This window comes from Capricornis sumatraensis, chromosome 9 (assembly GCF_032405125.1).
Source record: "Capricornis sumatraensis isolate serow.1 chromosome 9, serow.2, whole genome shotgun sequence".
NCBI classification, from domain to species: Eukaryota; Metazoa; Chordata; class Mammalia; order Artiodactyla; family Bovidae; genus Capricornis; species Capricornis sumatraensis.
Genome location: NC_091077.1, coordinates 89,572,176 through 89,587,288, shown reverse-complemented (window position 1 = coordinate 89,587,288; position 15,113 = coordinate 89,572,176). Strand labels below are relative to the sequence as shown.

The 15,113-nt window shown below is 38.8% G+C and overlaps 1 protein-coding gene across 1 annotated transcript in view; it reads right to left on the bottom strand.

Annotated features, from left to right (window-relative positions):
- Positions 1-15,113, bottom strand: part of ADGRV1 (adhesion G protein-coupled receptor V1) — a 537,422-nt gene that overhangs the window by 432,135 nt on the left and 90,174 nt on the right. Inside the window, exons 28-33 of the mRNA XM_068981126.1 lie at positions 13,497-14,106; positions 9,668-9,883; positions 4,357-4,572; positions 3,415-3,659; positions 2,017-2,198; positions 417-1,228 (exon numbers count right to left, since the gene is read on the bottom strand). Coding sequence (XP_068837227.1) covers positions 417-1,228; positions 2,017-2,198; positions 3,415-3,659; positions 4,357-4,572; positions 9,668-9,883; positions 13,497-14,106 — 2,281 coding nt within the window. The remainder of the gene's footprint in view (positions 1-416; positions 1,229-2,016; positions 2,199-3,414; positions 3,660-4,356; positions 4,573-9,667; positions 9,884-13,496; positions 14,107-15,113) is intronic.

Genomic DNA, 15,113 nt, shown 5'->3' with positions numbered 1-15,113 from the left:
TATCCTGATTTGTCAGTGCATATGAAAAAGCTTCCCATTTCTTGGCTATCAACACTTTTTACTCGCACGTTTAATTGTGGATATATGGCTCGTTCTTATAACTTCCTTTACAAAATTAAAACTGGCTTTAGGTATGCGTCTCCATTTCCTTAAAGGCTCTGCTATCACACATAAAAGGGATAAAATCCTCACATTCCCTCTTCTCTTTTTATTCAGCTAAAAAGATACACGCGTAGGGCCCCATCAGCCCTCTATAAGTCAGGTCAACCATTAACAAGCCAACTACTACTTTTTTTATTCACTTTTACATATTAGCAAGAATGTACATAGTAAGAATGCATATGAACACTATCATAAAAATGGACTATAATGACTTTCCCAGGGGGAACTGAAATCCATTGAGAACCATCACTCACCTTCAGCAAAAGTCAGAATGTCTCCAGCACCTATAAAATCTAAACCTTCAGTAGCTGTTCCACCAACGACACGCCATTCGACTGTCACCTGACCTAAGCTGCCCCCTGTCCTGTGGATCACCATCTCCACTGTGCTTTGAGGCTGCTCCTGAACTTCGACATATAAGCCATCTTCGGAGGTGTTGGGACTAATACTGTAGATCACAAACACTCCGAAGGCATCACCATTTAATTCTATGACGACTGTAGAAGTGTTTGGCTGTCCTATGGTTGGCTGGTTTTTAAAACTGGCTGTGATGTTCATGAGATGAACTTCGAGGAGAGAAATCAGGAAACTCTCATCCATCTCTGGGAAATCGTCGGGAAGAATAGGAACGGTGAGATTTGCAAATTCATCGCCTTCCCGCATGATGGCCCACTCCCTCGTCACAGGCTCATAGTCACTACCAGCCACAGCCTGACTGCTGAAAAGAGATGCTACTCTGGTCACGTTCTTCTTATAGGTCCAGAAGTCTGACTTGTTAGCAGTTGGGCTGGTCCAGGAAGTCATCCAAAAACACTGGGGGCCTTCAGAAGCACTGAGAAAGGAAAACGCTGAGCACGCGTGTTCTTTGAGGCACAAAGTGGCACAAGTATCCTGGGGCTCCCCCATTGCAGAGACATTCACCCAAGTTCTCCAAAGTGGGTCCGGTACCCCTTGAATTGGCGATTCATAGAAGGACAGTAAGTCTTGACCCTCCTCAACTGCAAGAGCCACTACATCAATATCAGAAGTGCCGTAGAACAACAACAGCCGGCCAAAGTGCCCTCCGCTAAAACGTGGGGTGACAAAAGATGGGTTAGGCATCCAAAGCAACCTGTGCATTACACGCAGAGGCGAGAACGCGGACTGTGGCTTCCACTTTTTTTAAGTGGATAAGGTACTAGCACAGACACAACCATGCTTCTTAATTAGCTTTCCATGTCTCATTGAGTTTTCTCATGTAAGGAAACTTGGTTCATTTTCATTCAGATAATACTTATTTTTAACCCAGCTATGAAAATATCTTGCAAGATACGCAACCATTCCAGAATTTTCAAGCAGAGTTAGAAAATGAATCTTCACTACTAACTTTCACTGAAACTAACAATGAATGATACCGACATGGGTACATTTTAAGGAAATGTAAATGTAATTACTTGCCACAAGGTTGCAAGACCACCTATTTTTCTATTTCTGAAGGAGCTCAGTGAGCAGTATATTGCCTCACAAAGAAAAGGCAGGCGAAGATAAGAACCTGAAAACCAACTACTTCATATGGTATCTGAATGATCCTCAATTTAGAAACCAGTTGTTTCTAAGTTCTAATTCAAACAAATCACCAATTAAAGCAATAAATGTCTGGGGTTAGAAAGCCAAATGATGTATAACCCATTTCAATAATAAAAGGTATGGGAAAAATCATCAGTACTTTATAGTGATAAGCATTATTTAATTAACAGATTATAATAACCTGTAAAATATTTTACATTATGTAAAAACTATCATAATTAAATTACTGGATTGTGCAAGAGATCCTCTTCCACCACCCCACAAGTCCCAAGCAGCCATCTCATATACCTTCTCCTGACAGTTATGTTAGCACAGGAACTTCTCTCCAGGGGCTCTTGAACACGAGAAACCGACTGAACAAAGGCTACTGTACCATAAGGATTATCATTGGCAGGAATAATAATATTTGCCACTCGATCAAACCCAACAGTACCTCCACCAGAGGCATCAGTTAGTTGCACTTGGATAACCTAAAAATACAGTGAAAACTTCCTTAACAGAATCCCGGTTCTGAAATTGGAATAAACATGATGCAAGAAAAAAAAAAAATCAAAGATATCCAAACAAGAACACAGTATATTGTAACACGAATGAACATAAAGAAACTCCTCCAACACATTTACAAACTCAGCATGTAACAGAACAACCCCTCACCAACTTTAACACTAGAGCATGACTGCACGTAAGAAATACAGGCTGTTTAAGTTCCTTAATATTCTGTTATACAATCGTGTGAATCAATTTTAAGATGTCTCTTTATGTTTACCCCTTCAATAATATACTTGTAATCCCTATACACTTTTTTACGAAGGGAGAATATTGCATATGTGTCTGATGAATAGTTCATTTATTATGCTTTATTTCCCACATTCTCATAAGTGGAAATTCTCTGATAAAATTTGAAACAAAAATATATCATGATGTCACTGAATTTAGAGGAAAGGAAAGAGAAATGTTTTATATGTATTAACTAATAACTAATATTTAAAAAGTGAGTAATGACACAATTAGCACTCAACTGAAATTTTATGGACTTCCCTTCTACAAAAAGTTGACACTATTAAAGAATAAATGCTGTTAAATCTAATTTTATGAGCTCTAGGTTTTAATAATACTTGAATTTCATAAAATAAAATTATCTTCAGTCAATATATGTCAGTGATGAATCAACTTCCCCACTGAGACGCTATCTTTATTTGCCACTTCATTTCTTTTTTCATGAAAAATAAATATCAGGCAAATAAATCTCACATGGAATTTGTCACAGAGTAAATCCTAAAGAACAAATGAATGAGCAGAAAAATCAAAATCCACATATAATTAAGATTGATTGGCTCACACTCAAGCCAAGAGAGATTATGAATACAAACAAATTGTTTATGTGAAACAATATAGCAAACTTTCTGCCAGATTATATATTTTTAATCACTTAACCAAAACATAGAAAAATATAATTGTACAAAAAAAAACTTATACTAGTAAACTAGTATGTGAACAAGTATGAGACCTATTTCTAACGCTTTTGTTTTCTGTAAGGATCACTTTCACACTACCAAATTTTGAACATTCTCACAGAAATAACTTATCGGACACCTCTATAAATGTCACAACAACAGGCATCTGTTCTAATCACTATAAGACAAGATACGGTTTACAGTGTCATTCTAGACTAGCCATTCCTCTCACCTCTTCAATCTCCGGAACGTCGTCAGCCAGGACCTCTAACAACAAGGTTTGAATGGTTTCCCCAGGGGCAAAGGTCACATTACCTGAGACAACTCGCAGGTCGCCAGTAGCAAGCTGTCCATTAATAGTGGCAACCCACTGAACAGTAACATTGCCGAGTGTCCCAGAATTTCGAATTATTGGCAGGTTTACCTTCACTGAGTTAAACTCAGGTTCCTCTACAGTAAGTTTAGTAATCTGAAAACCTAAAGGGCAAAGCAGAGATAATTTCAAATACAAAGTGAAACTAAGTCAGCATAGAGCAAACCAACTGCCACCCTATAGTTATTTATTTCCGCCCCCCGACCCCACCGAGCAATCTAAGAGGCTAAACTCCACAAAATCAGAGAAATATGCTATGATACAAATTGCTCAGGCCTTCCTGCCAAATTTTCCAAATTATTTTTCATTACGATAGAACCAGAAATCATAAACTCAGATGCCCACAGAGGTCAGACATGTATCAGTCATGAGTGAAGTGGGTCCCATGACTTCTGGGGTGAATGGCATGGTACAAGCCTGGCAGTTGGTATTTTGCTTCGAAGACTGATGCTATGCAAAAAGGGGAGCTTGATGTCACCATACCTTTTTTAATATAAAGAAACCTCAGAAATTCAGATTTTTGTACAAATTTCTGTAAAAAAGTTCTTTTAACAATTGGTCTAAGATTCACAAAATACATCCAGGAGCCAGATCTGACGTAAAAGCCTAAAAGTGTATGATCTCTAGGTTTATGCTAAGAGGTTGATTTCTAACCACAGGTGGTGAACATACATAGATGTCCTTATATATCAGTAATAGCAGGTTAAAAGGAAACAAGATTAAATCAATTTTGAGGCTCTAAAAATAAAGAAAGGCATGAATCTATACAAATAAGTAAGAGACACAGACTAGTCTCATTACCAAATAATCCATAGGGATCATCAGAGGCCTCAATAATAATGATTGCCTCTGTTAACACCCCGAGTTTCGCCCCTCCTGTTGTTTCATTCAGCAGTTGCACAAGAAAAGATTCTTCCAGCTCAGGGTAGATGTCATTAATGACATATATTGGCACAGCTTTACTGGTTTCCCCTTCTAGTAAGACCACATCCGATGAAGCTATACTATAATCTTCACCTGCAAAGACAAAAAGAAAAATGCTAAAACTTCTTCTAGGACATGATAATAAACTCCCCATATATACTATGACATATCACAATTCATGGACACACTTCACAAGATGTTTCTGAGGACAGGGATTACATTTATTTTAAACAGAAGATTTCACCTCTCTTGCAAGAAAAAAATGGGTTTGATACAACACAATAATGAAAAACCATCCTGGCTATTCAAGTTCATGTCATTTTTAGAAATACATATACATAGTGTTCTAGTGGCCAAATACATATATAGATGACACAAGCATACACAGACATGTAGATATGGATATGCACATGAATCATTCACTACCACAAGATGGCCTCTTATTTACAAAAATTAAAAAATATGTAGGGTACTTTCAAAATGAACAAAACAAGAATTCTGATCTCGCTGGGAAGACCAATTACACTGCTGCACAGAGATGGGTACGTCAATATCATCAATCTTACAGCTGGAAAACAAGAATTTTTCTATAGAGTTGGATTAAAAGCTGCTAATGTATACCCTATATGGATTACAGCCTTGTCATGGGGAAGGGATGTGCGTAATGCAACAAAGCTATAAGCCATGTTGTGTAGGGCCACCCAAGACGGATGTGTCATACAAAGAGTTCTCACAAAATGTTGTCCACTGGAGAAGAAAATGGCAAATTACTCTAGTACTCTTGCCTCGAAAACCTCCTTGACAGTATGAAAAGGAAAAAAGATATGACACCAGAAGATGAACCCTAGAGGTCGGAAGGTGTCCTATATGCTCCTGGAGAAGAGACGAGGACAATTACTAATAGCTCCAATAAGAATGAAGTGGCTGGGCCAAAGTGGGAACTTCTTTCTCGACACTTAGCTGTGGATGTATCTGGTGGTGAAAGTAAAGTCTGATGCTTTAAAGAACAATATTGCATAGGAACCTGGAATGTTAGGTCCATGAACCAAGATAAATCGGACATGGTCAAGCAAGAGATGGCAAGATTGAATATTAACAACTTAGGAATCAGTGAACTAAAATGGATGGGAATGGGCAAATTTAATTCAGAACTATTATATCTATTACTGTGGGCAAGAAAACACTTAGAAGAAATGGAGTAGCCCTCATAGTCGGCAGAATAGTCCAAAATGCAGTACTTGGGTGCAATCTCAAAAATGATGGAACAATCTCGGTTTGTTTCCAAGAAAAACCATTCAATATCACAGTAATCAAGTCTCTGCCCCAACCACTGATGTCAAAGAAGCCAAAGTTGAATGGTTCTATGAAGACCTACAACACCTACTAGAATTCACACCAAAAAAGATTTCCTTTTCATCATAGGGGATTGAAATGTAAAAGTAGGAAATCAAGAGACACCCAGAGTAAGCGGCAGGTTTGGCCTTGGAGTAGAAAATGAAGCCAGGCAAACACTAACAGAGTTTTGTCAAGAGAACATGCTGGTCATAATAAACATCTTTTTCCAACAACAAAAGAGATGAATTTGCACATAAACATCACCAGATGATCAATATGAAATCAGACTGACTATGTTCTTTGTCAAAGATGGAGAAGCTCTATCCAGTCAGCAAAAACAAGACCTGGAGCTGACTGTGGCTCAGACCATGAGCTCCTCATTGCAAAATTCAGGCTTAAGAAGAAAGTAGGGAAAACTACTAGACTATTCATGTATGACCTAAATCAAATTCCTTAGGATTATACCATGGAAGTGACAAATAGATTCAAGGGATTAGATCTGATAGACAGAGTGCCTGAAGAACTATGGACAGAGGTTCAACACATTATACAGGAGATGATGGCCAAACCCCAAAGAAGAAGAAATGCAAGAAGCCAAAGTGGTTGTCTGAGGAGGCTTTTCAAATAGCTGAGAAAAGAAAAGAAGTGAAAGGCAAGGGAGAAAGGAAAAGATACACCCAACTGAACGTAGAGTCCCAGAGAATAGCAAGGAGAGAGAGGAAGATCATCTTAAAAAAAAAAAAAAAAAAAAAAAAACAGTGCCAAGAAGTAGAGGAAAACAACAGAATGGGAAAGACTAGAGATCTCTTCAAGAAAACTGGAGATATCAAGGGAACATTTCATGCAAGAATGGACACAATAAAGGACTGAAACAGTAAGGACCTAACAGAACCAAATGAGATTAGGAAGAGGTGGCAATAACACAAAAAAAGAGCTATAGAAGAAAGGTCTTAATGACCTGGATAAGCAGGATGGTGCGGTCACTCACCTACAGCTGGATATCCTGGTGTGTGAAGTCAAGAGGGCCTTAGCAAGAATCACTATGAACAAAGCTAGTGGATGTGACAGAATTCCAGCTGAGCTATTTCAAATCCTAAAAGATGATGCTGTGAAAGTGCTGTACTGAATACGGCAGCAAACTTAGAAAACAGCAGTGGTCACAGGACTGGAAAAGACCTAGTTTTCATTCCGAATCAAAAAAAGAGCAAAGCAAAAGAATGTTCAGACTACCATACAATTGCCCTCATTTCACATGCCTGCAAGGTAATGCTCAAAATCCTTCAAACCAGGCTTCAGCAGTTCATGAACCAAGAACTTCCAGACGTAAAAGCAAAGTTCAAAGAGGCAGAGGAAATAGAGATCAAATTGCCAACATCCGTTGGATCATAGAAAAAGCAAGGGAAGTCCAGAAAACATCTACTTCAGCTTCACTGACTATGCTAAAGCCATTGACTATGCATCACAACAAACTGTGGAAAATTCCTTCAGAGATGGGAATACCAGACCACCTAACCTGCTTCCTGAGAAATCTGTATGTGCGTCAAGAAGCAACAGTTGGAACAGAACAGGAACAATGGACTGGTTCCAAATTGGGAAAGGGGTATGACAAGGCTGCATGTTGTCATCTCTCTTATTTAAATTCTAAGCAGAGTGCCATTAATTCATGCAAAATGCCAGGCTGGATGAATCACAAGCTGGAATCAAGACTGCCAGGAGAAATATCAATAACCTCAGAAATGCAGATGATACCACTTTAATGGCAGAAAGTAAAGAGGAACTAAAGAGTCTCTTGATGAGGGTGAAAGAAGACAATGAAAAAGCTGGCTTAAAATTCAACACTCAAAAAACTAACATCATGGCATCCGGTCCTATCACTTCATGCAAATAGATGGGCAAACAGTGGAAACGGTGACAGACTATTTTCTTGGGCTCCAAAATCACTGCAGACAGTGACTGCAGCCACGAAATTAAAAGACCCTTGCTCCTTAGAAGAAAAGGTATGACAAACCTAGACAGCATATTAAAAACTAGAGACATCACTTTAACCAAAGTCCATCTAGTCAAAGCTATGGTTTTTCCAGTTTAGTCATGTATGGATGTGAGATCTGGACTATAAAGGATGAGCACCGAAGAATTGATGCTTTTGAATTGTGGTGTTGGAGAAGACTCTTGACAGTCCCTTGGACAGTAAGGTGATCAAACCAGTCAATCCTAATGGAAATCAGTCCTGAACATTCATTGAATGGATGATGCTGAAGCTGAAGCTCCAATACTTTGGCCATCTGATGTGAAGGGTTGACTCACTGAAAAGGACCCTGATGCTGGAGAAGATTAAGGGCAAGAGGAGAAGAGGGTGACACAGGATGTGATGGTTGGATGGCATTAGTGACTCAATGGACACGAATTTGAGCAAACTCCTGGAGATAATAAAGGACAGGGAAACTTGGCGTGCTTCAGTCCATGGGGTCACAAAGGGTCAGGCATGACTTAGCGACTGACCATCAACACCACCAGGAGACAGTGGAGGACAGAGGAGCGTGGCGTGCTACCGTTCATGGGGGTCACAAAGAGTCGGACATGACTGAACAACAACGGCAAAAGCATATCACTCAGGGTGGCTTTGCCTCTGGTCAAACAGCAAATGAGGAAAAGAGAGAGGTAGAGATGCAGGTTCAGTCCCTGAGGTCAGGAAGATCCCCTAGAGAAGCATGGCAGCCCCCTCCGGTATTCTTGCCTGGAGAATCCCAGGGAAAGACGGGAGTCTGGTAGGCTACAGGCCATCAGGGTCGCAAAGAGTTGGACATGACTGAAGTGACTTAGCATGCACGCACTTATGGACTTTATAGGCTAATTTCCTAGAACACGGATCAATCCTCACAAACTGTCAAAGTGTAAAGCCCTCTGTATATTCCTCTGGGCTATACTCCCCCATACACATACACACTCACTCACACACACACACACTCACACATACACACACTCACGTCATTCATACACACAGCAGGGACTAGGTAAGCCTGCTTTATTTCCTTTTCAAGCAGCGTCACATCCAAATGATTTATTTCAAAATATCAATCGGGTTATCCTATCCATTCACACTCATGACCTTTGCTGCTGCTGCTGCTGCTGCTGCTGCTGCTAAGCCGCTCAGTTGTGTCCAACTCTTTGCGACCCCATGGACTGCAGCCTACCAGGCTCCTCCGTCCATGGGATTTTCCAGGCAAGAGTACTGGAGTGGGGTGCCACTGCCTCCTCCGCATGACTTTTGAGTGCACACTAAAAAGGTTCTAACTGAATAGCTCGTAGGCAAAACTCCCTAAGAGGCCATAACTGAACTACGAAAGAAGACTGTCTCCTAATGTTTGCATTTGACAATAAAATCCTTCTGCTTATACATAAAATAGTTAATGTTAATAACTGTCTCTACCATGTTTTTCATAAATAAACAAACAATAGAATAAATGAGTTGAGAGACATAACTGTTGGCAATACTGCAATTATACAGCTGCACGTTTTATCCTGCATTCCTCATTATTATTTACACATGAATCCCTTCCAAAAACCTAAAAGTACTCAGGGAGAAAGCCTAACAATGCCTTCCTTGGTTTACTTTTTATTGGTTTGTGCATATTAACCTTTTAAATTCATATACAATTTGCCAGCTGTTTTCACAAATTCTGCAAAATCAATGTCATAAATACATAATAAAAAGTCTAGATCTGTGCCTTAAAAAGATGCAAAGGTATTATTGCTTTCTGGTTGATTTTTCTCACTACATCTTTGACTGGCTTTGTTAATCAAGGATACAATTTCCCTCAAAACACTTCACTGCTCCTTAGATGTCTTTTCTCACCGGCTACTGCAGTTATTGGCACAGCTTTAAACTTCACAGAAACATCTGCAAATGCTCCTCCTGTTCTTGTCACATTGATAATGGGTCCAACATGATTTTCTGCTACTCGAACAACTGGTGCTGAGAGCTGAAGAATTCCGAAGGCATCATCATTGGCAATGATAATTAACTGAGCAATAGCTTCTACCTTAGGCCCTAGGCGTGGAGAGTTTGGAACTGAAAGAAAGAAGAAAAACTAATACATCAAAAATCTAACAACTCGTCAAACGTCATCAAGAAGCCTCAGCCAATTTATAGAATGGATAAACAACAGATCCTACTATATAACAGAGAGAACTATGATTAACATCCTGTGATAAACCATAATGGAAAAGAATATGAAAAAGAATGTATGTGTGGGGTGTGTGTGTATCACTTTGCTATACAGCAGTAATGAACAGAACACGGTAAATCCACTATACTTCAATAAAAAAAAATTTTTAAAGAAGCCGCAGCAAGATCCGTGAAACAAATGGGGTTATCATTTTGTGTTTTCTACTATTTATATCAAAAATATTTATCGATTACTATGTACCAGCATGAATTTAGACGTTGGGGATACAAAAATAAACAAAGTTCCTACTTCCCTGTAACTTCTAGGGTGATTTTTATTATAGCAAAGGAATAATTACCCTACAAGGATTATTTTAATAGGTATTTGAAATTTCTCAAAAGAAAACATGATTAGAAGATAATTAATCATCACTTCACATAAAATTATAACAGATAACGATGAAACTTACAGAATTATGCTCTTCCAATTAGTAACCAGCATGCTATAAATTTTTTTAAGCCACTACAGTTACAAAATTGAGCAGGAAAGTCATTTAGTTCCTTGTCCTCGAAGAGGAGCTGAATATCATCACACTCCAATTCAATTACTGCCTCTCTCTGTCCTTCCCCACAAACCTATTCCCCCTGCGCCATCTCAATTAATAGTCATGCCAAAGCTGGTATAGAAAGAGTGTGCTTACCTATGCTTTCACTGCTATACTTCTAAGCCTATCTTTAAGAATCTCATCTTATTTGCCACTGATTTTAGGGAGCACAAAACTTATTTTGAAGGCATTTAAGACCCTCCACAAACTCTCCCTGACTTGCCTTCTAGATTCAATTCTGACTTAGCACCCTTGCCAAAACAATTCTTATGAACTTTGACACAAATGAAGCATCAGCAGGCTCATATTACAAGTAAACAATTTTGAGTTCATATTTAGAACATTTCCAACTATGGTGGTATTTGAAAGCATGTGACAATGAATAAAATTCAGTATTTTCAGATAATGTAATCTAAAACAAGTAATGACTTGTTTATCATTTAATTTCAAAGATAAACAGTTCCAGGTCACACTAAATTATATAGTTAAAATCACAAACTGTAAATCGATATAATTAAATTCAACTACATTGGGGGAAAACAGCAGTAACCCAGGGCTGCAGCAGCAGATGACATTTTATGCGTGTGCACTACTTGACGGGCATTGTTCAAGCACTTTCCTAACATCCAGTAATTTAATTCCCATACCATCTCTGTGTGGTGGGTAACACTGTCCATGTCTTACAGATAAGGAATCAGAGGTGCAAAGAGGATGAGGTAGTCAGCTAAGGCATTAGACGAGAACCTGCTGGACACATTTTAGAGACATCATGTAAGGGTTTAGCAAGCTGCAGCTCCCTTTCTGCAATTCCTCAGCAAACCAGGTAGATAACCTTCCTCCACCCACGACTGTTCGTCCTGCCCTCTGCCAGATCATCACCGCTCCTCTCACACTGTTTCCTCAAAGTGTGTGATTCTACCTATTAAAACTCAGACCGTATCACATAGATTTGCACTGAATTATTCTTTTTCTTCATTTTTAATGACATTTACTGTTTCCTTTCTAATGCACTTAATTGTTCTTTAACTGTTTCACTTCACAGCTTATGCTGAGTCTTGAGTTTCCCCAAGTATGCTGCATGGTTCCAGGAACATATCCAGCATAAACAAACACACGTTGACTGTTTCTCCCAATCCACAGCACAGTGATATCCTGCATATACCACTTTATTAATAATTGTTCACATTTATTTAATGCTTACCATATGCCAGACCCTATATTCATTTTCACCTGTATTATCATATTTAATCTCCATAATAAGTCTGAACTATAGATAAGGAAACTTAGGCTTTAAAAGCTTTTGGGCAACAATTTATTATGATACACTTGGACCTAAGTTATCTGACACCAGCATCCACAGCTCCTAGCTAGCCACTGCTACCTGTGATCCTTCTACCCGGTTTTACTTCTAGCTCACTTAGTAAACTGCAGTTCCTTGAAAAGTGGGCTATACCATATAATTCTTGTAGTCAGTCGCTCAGTCGTGTCCAACTCTTTGTGACCCCAGAGACTGTAGTCCACCAGGCTCCTCTGTCCATGGAATTTTTCAGGCAAGAATACTGGAGTGGGTTGCCATTTCCTCCTCCAGGGGATCTTCCTGACCCAGGGATTCAACTGGCATCTCCTGGGTGTCCTGCATTGGCAGGCGGATTCTTTACCACTGCACCACCTGGAAAGCCCCTTTATAATTCTTACTAAGACTACTTACTGGGTTTTAGGGCAATGTATTGCTATGGTAATTGATGCTAAATCATGCTAACAAAACAAGGGATAGGTTACTGTGTGAGAATTTTAACCCTGACTGTAATCTAAAAATTCAACGATAGCAGTTATCCTAAAAAAGCAACTTTCCTTTTACAGCCCTGGACTACAATTACAATGTGGGCAAGAATGGTGCTCACATGTATCAGTAAGGTGACAAAATACACTTGTAAGAAATCTTAATCTAAATGGTAGAACATAGTCAACATGTAGATCTCAACTCTTTCGACTATTTAATTCCAATTTTCTTAAGATAGTTTTATTATATTTTAAAAGATATCTACTTAATATCATATTTATAAATGTTATTCTAAAACTGACATTAAATTGATATTAAATTAATATCACCAATCTTCTTTCCTTTTCTTACTGCCTTATTCTAGGAAATCTAGATTCTTCTCTTTATATAAAATCCCCTATCTAAAGTTATAGGTCTTCAGAGAGAGATGTGACTAACAAACAAGCTACTGTGAGCCCCCAGCTCAGGCCGGCTCTGTGACAGCAGCCCCCACTCCCTCCAAAGCTACTGAGCCATGACCCCAGGGGGAAAGGCTGCTCTGTCCAAATAGAAGCTGCAGAGCCAGATCCTCTGCCCAACACAGGTCATCACTCACCCCTCATTCCTCATTCTTATTCCCAACCAGGGCCTTCATCTCAACTTTCAGGATCACTCCCAAAGTCTTCTCACTACTATACAGCCCTCTCCCCCTTCCCTCATGCAGTTGCCAGATCCACCATCTCTCTGTACTGCTTCCCACTGATACAAAGAGACTCTGTTGGTTAAGGAATCATCTAGGGTGGATCAAGGTGAAAGAGACTCAGGATCTTGCTACCAGGACTGTCCTTGGAACCCCAGATTGATTTCAGAAGGTTCCAGAAGCTACGATATCTAGTACAAATAGTATGAGATATCAGTCATACCAGATTCCATAAGCATTTCTAAAAATTTAGTATGGGACTATAACAGTTTTAAAACATGACAGCACATTTTCACACATCCTACTTCCATTTGCCTTATAAACTTTTGTAAGAGGATGCTAGTAAAGTTAGAGCTTACTATTTTTACAGAATACTTTTACTATACCGAATTCTTAATTTGTTTCAGAATTCTTACCTCTAATAATAAAAACAACACACTAATGGTTACTTACTTGGGCGATTCTGCACTTTCTCTGTTAAAGTAGAGTTGAGTAGTTCAACAAACAAAGACTCCGACCTTTCTGGCTCATCATCATCCAAGACTGAAACAGTTATTGTTGCCTCACTCTGATTGGCTCTAAAAACAGCAAATCCAGAAGCTGGTATATAGTCTTTCCCTTGAGTTGCTCTGGCTAAATTAGGTGGAAAATGAGGTGGCTTTTCCATATCATCCAGTGTTGCATATGTGACTTTAACTTTTCCCAAGAGGCCTTTTAACCTTATTATTGACAATGTGATGTTCTGGGTTGCTTCCTCCACTTTAATAGGTCTATTTTTCTCAGAAAAGATGAAGACCCCGTAAGGATCATCACTAGCCAAAACAATTAGTGTGGCGTTAGTATGAATGCCTAGAGAGCCACTGGAGACGCTGAGGATGGTCACAGAGAATGTTTTATCCAGTTCTGGATCTTCATCAGGCAATATTTCCACTGTGATGTTGGCGCTCTTCTGTCCAATCTCAAATGTGACATTGCCAGAGGTGAAGGCCAGATCGCCGTCAGGGTCAGAGTCTATGCTCCAAAGCAAAATCACTCGAGACAGAGCCCCATGACTTCTCATAATCTTTAAAATATTTAATATTAAAATATGTTAAAACAGGCATTAAACCCACCAACTTAGAGGTTTGGATATACAAAACAACAGGTTATTAATTTGTAATTTTATTTTATATAAGCTGTTCTGAAGAATATAAGGTTCCTGAAGGCAATGCACTACCCATCTTTGAAGACCCTCAGGGAGTCCCACTTAAAATGACTATTGTATGAAATGACAGATTGAAGGAACATGCTTATCTTCTAACTAAACTGCAGCTGTATCATTTCTGCAACTACAACATATATCAGTAATAAAGCAAATGCAATTAACAGTGTATTATATTGTACATCCATGAAAATGTTTACATTTCCTGCAAAGATGGTATACACTTTATTGTAAGGAATAGATGACTGATAATTTTTCTGAAAAGTTAGCCATAAGACTCATCTTTTAAAACAGACTATATTTAATTTCAATATACTATGGAAAACAAAAATTCACCAAAAAATGCACTCGACCCAAGGTTATATATTTAAGAAGCAAGAAATGCTTTTGTCAATAGTATGTTAAAAAGAATGAAAAATCTTTTTTTTTTTAAATCACTTTAAGTTACTGTAGTGTTAGTCGCTCAGTCTTATCCAACTCTGCAACCTCATGGACTGAAGCCTGCCAGGCTCCTCTGTCCATGGAATTCCCCAGGCAAGAATACTGGAGTGGGCTGCCATTTCCTTCTCCAGGAGATCTTCCCAACCCAGGGATCAAACCCGGGTCTCCTGCATTGCAGGCAGATTCTGTACTGTCTGAGCCACCAGGAAAGCCAGACTTCAAGTTAAGTCCCAACTAAAAGTAATTTTTATACTTAAAATAAAAATGCTGATTCAATTAGAGACAGGAATTTTTATTTAAAAATTTCTTTATAAACTTGATGCTTTCCCTGAATCCTTTTTCCTTTCTTTCTTGAGGATTTAATTATCCTTTCTAAAGCTGTTTAATTTATTCCACAACAGTTTACTGCAGATCTGCCATAAGAATAC